This window comes from Drosophila navojoa, chromosome 2 (genome assembly GCF_054131105.1).
Source record: "Drosophila navojoa isolate 15081-1374.11 chromosome 2, UAZ_NAV_1.0, whole genome shotgun sequence".
NCBI lineage: Eukaryota > Metazoa > Arthropoda > Insecta > Diptera > Drosophilidae > Drosophila > Drosophila navojoa.
This window is the reverse complement of record NC_142890.1, coordinates 31447242-31457749: the sequence shown is the minus strand read 5'-3', so window position 1 is coordinate 31457749 and position 10508 is coordinate 31447242. Positions and strand designations below refer to the sequence as shown.

Genomic DNA, 10508 nt, shown 5'->3' with positions numbered 1-10508 from the left:
TTATGGCTGGCGCTAGGATTTATATGCACTTCCTTTCACATTTAAAGGGCGAACAACTACCTGTATGACCCACTTACATTCATGAAACGGTGTATTCCGACGCATTCCGGCGCATCGATGTCGCCCACCAGTGATCAGCCTCGTCAGTGTCCGCGTCCGCGTATGCCCGGGGCTGTTGAATTGCGTTTTGATTCTCGCTTGCGCAGCCGTCGCCGACTGTTGTGTGGCGGTTGAGCTACCTGTGTTTGGTCTGTGTTTGGAGTGGAAAAGCGCTAATTCAACTGATGTATGGGCTGTCCTTTAATTGCCAGTGCATGCATTAAGTATTACTAAGAAAGACAAGGTCGGCATCAGTCGATCGCCAGCTACTACCACTCTCGCCTAAATGCCGATTGCCGCTCTGACTCGATCGACTGCGGCCTTTGTTTATATGCCCGAGTAGTATCCGTAGGTATGTAAATTACATTATGTGATGTGACCCGATGACTTCCAGCCGCAGCAGAATGGTATTTAAGCCAGCTGTGGGCAGAATTCGGGGTCATTCGGGATTGGACATCGTAAGAAAGAAGACGTGTACCCAAGATGAATACGAGCATACCATTTCTTGTGCTTCTGGTGGTAGTGCCTCTGAACATGTCCAACGGACTTTACATTAGAAACAACAATGCTGCCCCAGCAAAGGCCGATGCTTCAGCCGACAGCCGCAACGACGAATGGGGTGTTTTTCAAAATCGACTCGGATTATCCCAAGAAAAAGGTAAGCTAGAGCTTACTTCCATTTCAATGCATAACAATTGAATAACAGTGTCTTTCGTTTGCTTTAATTTATAGTTGAGCTTCTGAAGTCACAGAAGGATCAGCTGGGAACAAAACAACTGCTGCACCGTTTCATTTTGGAGAATCCAAAATATTTAAGTGCGAAATCGACGAACGGCAGGAAGAAGTCAAAGTCAAGTAAATTGGCTTTCAGCCGTCTCTTTCGAGCTTTGGCAAAGAACATTAAAAGTGCAAAGAGCACGTTCAAGACCTCCTTTCAATTCGAGATGTCGGATAGACCTACAAAGCCCCTAAAGCGGACTCGCCGAAAGATCTCTGTAAAGATGATGACGGACATGTCCACGGAACGAGTGGACCAACTGCTGAAAATGTTCTACCAGAAACACAATATCGAAGAGCCCAACTTTGACAGCGATGCAGCGGATCAGCATACTGATACCGATAATGGTGATTACAGTGACATAGCTTCGGATATATCGCCGCGTACATCTATGGATAGGGAGAACGACTCTGACTACGAGTACGATCTGTTCGATGATGAGGGAAACGCAGATCTCATTGCCAAATCCCATCAAAACTCGGAATACGGCTCTTTCCAAGACCTCATTCTTCAGGCGAAGCGAAAGCAATGGGAGCTGGAAAGCGAGGAGAACAAGTTGCATAGTCCTCCCGACAATGACCATTTCATATGAATGAATGGGAAAAGCCATTCAAATTACCTTCAACTAAGTGGTCTGAGGGCTGTGCAATCGCTGTTCATATGCAGGCATAGAACACAAACTTAATTTAATAATGCTTACTATTTATATAAATTGATGTTCAGGAAGGAAGTTCATCTTTGTCAACAGCTTTACAGACATACAGCTTTAAGTGTAGCTCTCCAAGTATTTAAGTAAACCAAATATAAAATATTATGAAAACTTATAAAATATTAAAATATTACAATTTATTGAAACCATTTGTATCTCATATAATATGCTAATATGCGCCAGGATTTTGCCGTACATCAGTGTTGCCAAATCAGCTTTTTTCCCGTCAAATTAGGCTTTTTTGAAAATCCAATTGCGGGAAACATTCAAAAAAAAAACAAGTAAGAACGTTGCAGTCGGGCGCAACCGACTGCGGAATACTCATTCACAGTCCGTATACATAGTGCTATGTTTACAAAGGGGCATTTATTCTTATTTCAAATTTAATTTGGCTTTAAAAAAATGTAGTACAAAACAATTATGCTTTTTGATTATATTGTAACTTTTGGTAATTTTTATCACTAACCAGAGAACTAATATCTAAAACACATATACATATTTTGTACGAGCTTGGCAAACGGTTTGATAAGTTCGGTATACTCTTCACACAGAAGGGAAGGCATGGGTTCTTGCTGCGAAGAAATTTCAATTTTCGTGAGCTGGCAGCTCAGAGCTGCTGCTTGTGCTCACATGCATACACACATATACACATTTGAGAGAGTAAAGAGCACCGAGAGAGAGAGAGAGAGAGAGAGCAATGGAAACATTGAGCACAGAGAGATCTTTTGTTCAACCATCGACCATTTCGGTCGAGCGCATGAAGCAGAATGATTGTGCTTTCGAATATTTTCGTTGCCTGAACCTAAAAGTGAGGAGCCGAACAAATACGAAGTTGTGTGGGTCGTAATGTCAAAAAAAAAGTGTGCAAAACACTTTACACTACGTGTCCGGTCTATGTGTTCTCTGGTTAGAGTTTTTATCGAGTAATCGATAATTATTATATTGATCGTGCACTTTTTGAGTACAAATGTATGGTAATTTTCGTTAATAGCTTTCGGTCACACCTATTGCAGATTCTTAAGCGTTTGCTTACATTACAAAAGCGCGCTTTTTAGCATTCTAAGAATTGCGATTGATTCCTGGATTTTCTAGCTGTTATTCTAGTTTTGTCAGATGACGCTCTGTTATTAGCTTGTTGTATTTTAGCTACCAGATTGTCAAGTAAAACGATAGCGTGGGTGACAGAGGCGTCGCAAGTTAAGTTACAGCGGCGAAGGTTCAAAGCCCCTTCAATGTTGTGTATTTTTTTCATACATATTTCGTTTTTTATAAAAAAGATACTTATTTTATTCTTTTTTCTAATTGACAAATTTTATAAGTTTAAATTTGATTCTTCTTAAATAGCCCTCATTTATGTATGTACGCATTTATGCATGTATATGTATGTACATAAGTCTCCACGCATATGTAGCATCAAGTATTCCAGCCTTTCTTATGCACGCGCTCATTTGTATGTGTGTATGTATGTACACATAAATGCATACTCTAGCGTTGAAATGAGACTGATTTGTTTTAGCTTTGTTCTTGAATTTACTATCCTCATAACAAGAATCTTATTTTTGGAATTCATTTTAATTAGTAGGTGGTGGCGCTGTCAGCAAAGGCGCCGGTTCAATTTGTTTTTGTTCTTTTGACAAACATGACTTGGGTGCGAGCTCGAATCCCGCCACGCCCCTAGTAGGCGTAGACATAAAATTTTTTCATCAGTCCTTATAGAATTATAGCATTAGCTCACGTGCGAAATTTCAACGTTCTAGCTTTAGAACTTTAGATACAGTTTTATCTGATTTGCCACGCCCCCAATGGGCGTAGATACATATATCCACCATAGCTTTTTGGATTTGGAGGGTCAACGCGGATCTACATACCAAATTTCAACTTTCTAGCTCTTCAACTAACATGATTTCTGGTATATCGGAAAATGCATTTTCCGATTTGCCACGCCCCTAGTGGGCGGATCGGGAAAATTTTAACACTTTATAAATTGGAGTTATACACGAGTATGTGTAAATTTCAAGTCTCTAGCTTCAATAGCGGCGAAATGAACTGCGTTCATACGGACAGACGGACAGACGGACGGACGGACAGACGGACGGACAGCAAGACGGACATTGCACAAAACCAATATACTAATTCACTTTGTGAATGAGTATAAATAGTTTGCTTTTTTCGACGTTTTTATTTACTATGTGTTGTATTTTGTAGCGATAACTCGTATGTAAAATGAAGTATTGTTAATTTTAGTTGAATTAAAACAGTAGGTAAATTTTTAATAAACGAGCAATATATGAGCTTATGAGCTTATGATATAGATAATAACTGTCATTAAATTTCTTGCTTTTTGCAGTTTTCTCTCAGAAAAATTCAGCTTTTTTAAGTGTCTTTCCACCTAAAACAGATTGAAAGTTGGCAGCACTGCCGTACATTCAAAATTCGAGCATAGCGCCATCTATCGCATGACAGCGAAAATCTTTGAAAGTACATATTGCAATTTATCGAAACTAAGGTTAATGAACCTCACAGACCGGTTACAAGAAATTTTTACACTCCAAATATATGTATCCTTTTTAAAAATTGTTATAATAACAATAATACAAAACTTAAGCTATTCATGAATGCCGCTGATAATAGGTTCTAAATGTAAAAATATAATAATATTAATACACTATTTAAGCTGTTGATTGAATAGTATTACTGACGCACTGGCTTTGTTGTGCTGTATTTTCACTGCTCGAGCCTCAAGAGACTGAGCCGAGCAAATACGAAGTTGAGAAGTCTCTCATCCACATATTTTCGGCGCTGAAAACCTTTGCTCTACATGTCTTATCTATGTGTTGTCTGGTCAGTGAATATCGTTTACCAATTGGGATTTGACAGAATTGCGACTTTTTTTTATAGCGCCATCTATGGCCAACTATGACAACACGTGGTAGTCCGTGTTGAGTTGGTTTTTAATAAATGTAGCCTTATATTTTCGAAGGTAACATCAAGTAGAGTATATTTATACATGAATATTTGTATCTCCCACTCGTGGATATTTTCAAAACATCCAGTGCTAAACATAAACGCTAACTTGATATATCGGCGAGTTTGAGAACTAATTTCAAAAGCGACCTCTAGTAGTCAATAAGTTTACTCGTTGCTCTGAATTTAAGTCATTTGCCTAATGCTTTTAAAACTATGTTTAAGTGCTGCCAATCGTTGATGCCACAAATTTTGTAGATGGCGCCAATTGTATTAGGTAAGATTAAGCCGTAGACCGCCACCTATTGTTTATTTTGAAAGCAATCATTTAGATAATAATGTAAAATTTCAGTGCTGCCAATATTGATAACATAATTTTCAATTCGTTCACAGTTCTTCACTTAAAATTATTACCATTGTTAAAATTATATGAGCTCTGAATCTCAGGTTCAGGTTAAGCTACAAGGCGAATATTTTAACACATTAACTGTTATATGTTTTTATAAGTACGGATATCCTAAAACCTAGTTTTAGGAACTTCAGAGAATAGTACTTTCAGATCGGGAAAGCTTAACATGTTTCAGTAGATTGAAAACTTCAGTTCTACAATTGGTGAAAATTGAAGAAATACGTTTGAAATCCTTCTGTTGTATGGAGTGATATTACTTTGCGAAAACAGTCAAAATAGTCAAAAATAACATTTATTCATTCAATTGTTAAGTCGTATCAACATTTTGAAAGGGAAAACGTTGTTATAGCAACAGAGCAAAAATTTATTGCGAACAGAAAACACAAAAGAAAACAGAATTAAAAACAGCTTCAATATGCCGAAACCAGTAACTTCTAAGTACAAGAAATTCTCGGCGGTCATAGACCCAAATAAACACGCGGCCAAGCTAAAAGAAATTGAGGAACGGCACGCGGAAGAGTTGGACATGTACTTTGGATATGAAGAAGAGGGCGAAGAGGAATGCAGTGAATTCGAAAATGTGGAGAGTGAATTCAGTTTATCCGAAGGGGAACCCGCTCTGCAAATCGGAAGAATTGATCTCTCGTTTCCCGAGACAAGGGAAGAGTTCCAGGACAGTCCCCAATGCTACCCACCATCATACTACACCCTGTCCCCGAAAGAGAGACTCCTCCTGCTCTATGCCGAAAACTTCCGCAAGCAGTTTGTACTGAACTATCCCCGCCGTCGTGCTTTGGTGCTGGCCCTGCCTAACGAATGCAATGTTCAGGTAATTGCGAGTACAAAATAACTCACTGAGCAGATGTAATACTGTTTATTGAGAGCATTCATTCATCCATTCTAATACAGAAATTCGTGTGTACCACAATAAGGCCGACAGCGTTTGCTTACCCAGAGCTGATATCAAGTGTTGAGGAAATTTCGAAGTTTGTTGCTGACTTTGTTCAATATGAGCCAATGGACGACGAAACTAATTTGGTAAGCCAACTTCACACACTACCAATACTCAGTTTTGAAAGAAAAGACGATACATAGAGTCTTTTCGGGAAACAAATATGATTGTTGAGCAAAGAATAATTCCTTCAATCGATTTAAAATAAGGCTCATATGTATCCACTAAACTACCAGAAACGGCAAAATCCCTATTATCAACAGTATGAGAAGGGAAAAAGTTGATACATTTAATATATGCCTATCAAAGACCCCAAAATAGAATTTACTTCTCTGTTTGGATTTCATGTATCTCAAATTATATGAAGCGGTATCTCCGATATTTGACCTTTGCCGTGGTATCCAAAATCTGTTGATTACAAAATGCTTGTATTCATCATATGTATATACACAGTAAATCTGAAGTCTCCAGGTCTCAAAAAACTAATTCAATTTTTCGATTATTCTCGATAAAAAAAATTATCGGATGAGTTATCAAAAAAATAATGCGAACTCGTACTGCGTATGATATACACGAGTGTACGCACAAAATTTTTCTCTCTCTAGATTTTATATCTTCTGAGATCTCGGCGTTCATACGGACAGACCGACGGTCGGACGGACGGACAGACGAACACGGCTATATCGACTCAGCTCGTCGTGCTGATCAAGAATATATGTATATACTTTATGGGGTCTGCGATGATTCCTTCTGCCTGTTACATACGCACGCACACATAAACACGCATTTGCTACAGTGCTCAGTGGTCGGGCTTGTTTGGAGCAAGCGGCCAAAAATTCAATAAAAGTATAATAATTAAGAAACGCAAAAAAATTCTACAAATTCAGCCCCCCACTAAAGTTACAGCCTCTGCTCCATATCTTCATACAACAAATAATGAATAATAATGATTTCGTTTGTAATTTTTATACCCTGAACCCATTGATAATGGGAAATCAGGGTATAATGGTTTTGTTAAAATGTATGTAACCCACAAAGTATATATATTTTTGATCAGGGCGACGAGCTGAGTCGATTTAGCCCTGTCCGACTGTCCGTCTGTCTGTTTGTCCGTCTGTCCGTATGTTTGAACGCGTCGATTTCTGAAGATATAAGAGCTAGAGACTTGCTTTTTTTTTAAATGACCGTATATACAGCGCGGAGGTCGAGTTTTGCTATAAAAATCGATAACTATTCCCGATTGTTAATTATCGATTAAAAACATTATCAATTAAGGCAGATGCGACTGTAGCTAATTGTGAATGATTTTTAATTTTTTCAAATTTGTCAATTATTCAATAGAATATGTAGATCAAATGCCGAAAGTTTCATTAAATTCGGTTTAGTCGATCGATGTCAAAAAATAACAAAATGTTTGGCCAATTAACAGCTGCAGCTAATTAAATGAGTTTTCTGAAATTTTAACCATACCAAATGTGCGTTTTTATTAGTTTGGTTCAGGGTAGTATCTAGTCAAGCACTCTCGACTAGAGTTTTCTTACTTGTTTTTCTTTTAATAGGTGAAAAACTTTTTTATTAAAAACAGACTTATTTTAATAGGGTAACTTTCGTTGTCCCGTTATAAAAGGATCGGAAGTAAGCGATTGAGTAGATCTTCGTTTGCTACTCGAGAAATTTTTTCGTATGACTAAGACGAAACTTCTTTATATCCTTATTTCTCGACTCAGCATCTTCCTCCGACAACTCCCCAATCGAATGCAGAGCGTATTCAATAATGGATGACCCATGAATTAAAATTTTGTGAACCGTAGGCGGAAAATAGTACCTTGAATACGTTCTTTAAAGATCCGTCGCTATTTAGACTGCAAATGTCTTAAATTTGTCCACATTAATATTATATCCAGAACAGGGTGCTTTCAATATTGTTGCACACCGTTCAATAAGGTTTTCATTTAGGCCTGCTATTTCCACTGTGCACTGTGCTGTGTGTGCTTACTACGTAAACCGTTTAATAATTTTCCTGTACCATCTTCATAAAACTCTTAGATCGTGATTATAACATTGAAATGCGTGCATTTGCAAAAGCACAAGTCTCTAGTAATTGAAATACGCTTTTTAAATACAACAAAACATTTCAAAGATGTTGTATTTAAAAGATGTAGCAAATATAATTTTATTACTGATTTTCAATAAGGTTTTTAATCGATAACAAAATGACGGGATAAGTTATCCATTTTTGTTGATAAACTCGATATGCGTGTTATATATGCGGACATTTAAAAAAATGAAGTCCCTACATCTTCTAAGATCAGCGCGTTCAGACCTACGGTCGGACAGACGGACAGGCAGACGGGCGGACGGATGGACTGACGGACACACAGGGCTATATGGACTCAACTCGTCGCCCTGATCAAGAATATATATACGCAGTCGCTTGTATATGTGAGTGTGTGTGTGTGTGCGAGCTATTCAAATATCATTTGCTCAAAGGCTTCAGGATCTCGTAGTCGAGCAGTTTCGACTAGAGCTTTCTTACTTGTTTTTTTTTTTTCCAGTAATCTTTATAGAATCAGAACATTAGCTCATGTGCAAAATTGTTACTTAAAACTCTAGAAAATACAGTTTTATCCGATTTTCCATGTCCCCAAAGGGCGTAGATATTTCTGCCATAGCTCGTGATCTTGGATGGTCGACGCGGATCTACATTCCAAATTTCAGCTTTCTAGATCATCAACTAATCAACTAGTGGGCGGATCTGGAAAATTTTAACACTATTAATTCCGATTATACACGAGTGTGTGCTCCAAATTTCAAGTCTCTAGCTTCAATAGTGCAGCAATAATCTGCGTTCATACGGACAGACGCACAGACAGCAAGACGGACATTGCACAAAATCAATATACTCAATCACGAAAGTGAATGGAAAGGGAAATTATATTTATATCAGTAATTCTTTTGCGTATGTTTTTTCTAGACCTCGAATATTTTTAACCAGTAAATAACCGAAATAACCTCTAAATTAGTACCGTGCCATTATATAGTCGATTGACGATGAATTTCGTAACAACCCAATTGTTATGGGCCTAGCGATACTCTAACCAATCTGTGTGTTTTTATTCAAAAAAGGAAAATGAGAAGATTTGTTTTGCTCGTCAGTATGAATGCAAACCACTTCAGACCTCAAATTTGAAACAGATTCTCCAGAGATTAAAAATTTTTCCGATCACTAGGGCCGTGATTAATCGCAAAATGTATTTTCCGGAGTGGCAAATCGGGTAAGACTGTGTTGGCAACAGTTTAGAAGCTATAAAATTTATCATGTGATCTACTGTTAAGATCCTCTGTGGGCGTGGCAAATTGGCTTAATGCAAGGACCAAAAAAGGTAAGGCGGATATATCTAGCGCCATTGGGGTCGTGGCAACACACAAAAATTTATATCTACTCAATTATTAGACCCAGTTGAGGTCATGACATAATAAGAATACACAGTACTTTTACATTTCAGCGAAGGCTTCCAAATTTTGCTTTTACTTTACCTAAGCCCCCTTCTAAAAATTGATAAAAAGTGACCTATCTACGATCATTGTCGTGTGAATGCCGTGAATGAGTATTATTCAGTCGGAAACGCTCGACATTCTTATTTGCTATTACATTTTTATACCCGAAACCCATTAGAAATGGGAAACCAGGATATAATGTTTTTGTTGAAACGTATGCAGAAGGAGGGCGACGAACGTCCGTCCGTCCTTCCGTCAGTCCGTCTGTCGTATGTCTGTATAAATTCTACCATTATTTTTATCATTAAACCCTTAACGGAAATTAGTTATTGTTTTATATATCGTACACCTTTAGAGCGATAGTCTCCAATTTTTTAATGTAGACTCATATGAGTTTCATATAATTCGGATTTTTGTTAAAATTTACCTCCACCCTTATATTCACAATGTTATAATCACGATCTGATAGTTTCGACAAGAAAAGTTGTTAACATATTAAGTTCCTGTACACTTCAGCCCATTCGTGTTTATGAGTGCGTGCTTATGTATGTATGTGTTTGTGTGTTTGTGCGAAGATTCAATGAAATTTTTGAGCTATATAGCCCAAGTATATTCATAAAAATAACATTTTCGACTTATTATATTAATTTTGAAAACAGCTATATAGTTATATTGTGAATCTTGAGATCTCTATTTTCAATACCTATGAAATGGTTTACAAACGGAAAGCAAGATCCAATCATAATACTCATTTCACTTCGTGAAATTTAGTCCGGCTTATTGTATCAAAGTGTATGTGTATTTATAGACGCAGACATATAGATAAATACAAAGTGTGTACTTATACAAATGTCCTTGGGGTTTTCTATATCTTTGTTTTTTCTCCAAATAACATGTTATCGCATATGCCATATGTCAATGAATATCTAAGCAGAAAGGCCTATTGCTTAGCCTAAACTCTTAAATTATTGTAAAATATAATTCACAAAAATCCGTAGTTATAACAAAGAGTGAAATAAATTGAAATTGAAATTGAATTGAAATTTATACAAATGGATCTCTAATTATTAATTTGAAAGAACAATTCCTACATTGAATT

The 10508-nt window shown here is 37.3% G+C and overlaps 3 protein-coding genes across 3 annotated transcripts in view; all 3 read left to right on the top strand.

Annotated features, from left to right (window-relative positions):
* The window catches only part of Ice2 (interactor of little elongation complex ELL subunit 2), a 131637-nt gene that overhangs the window by 23578 nt on the left and 97551 nt on the right, over positions 1 to 10508 (top strand). The gene's annotated exons all lie outside the window — the stretch shown is intronic.
* Positions 155 to 1669, top strand: LOC108650040 (uncharacterized). The gene is made up of 2 exons (XM_018099196.3): positions 155 to 757; positions 832 to 1669. The coding sequence occupies exons 1-2, from the start codon at positions 583 to 585 to the stop codon at positions 1467 to 1469; spliced, it is 813 nt and encodes a 270-aa protein (XP_017954685.1). The 5' UTR covers positions 155 to 582; the 3' UTR covers positions 1470 to 1669.
* lobo (coiled-coil domain-containing protein lost boys) overlaps positions 5216 to 10508 on the top strand; it is a 32808-nt gene continuing 27515 nt past the window's right edge. The window contains exons 1-2 of the mRNA XM_089265595.1: positions 5216 to 5788; positions 5869 to 5997. Coding sequence (XP_089121721.1) covers positions 5375 to 5788; positions 5869 to 5997 — 543 coding nt within the window. The 5' untranslated portion in view covers positions 5216 to 5374. The remainder of the gene's footprint in view (positions 5789 to 5868; positions 5998 to 10508) is intronic.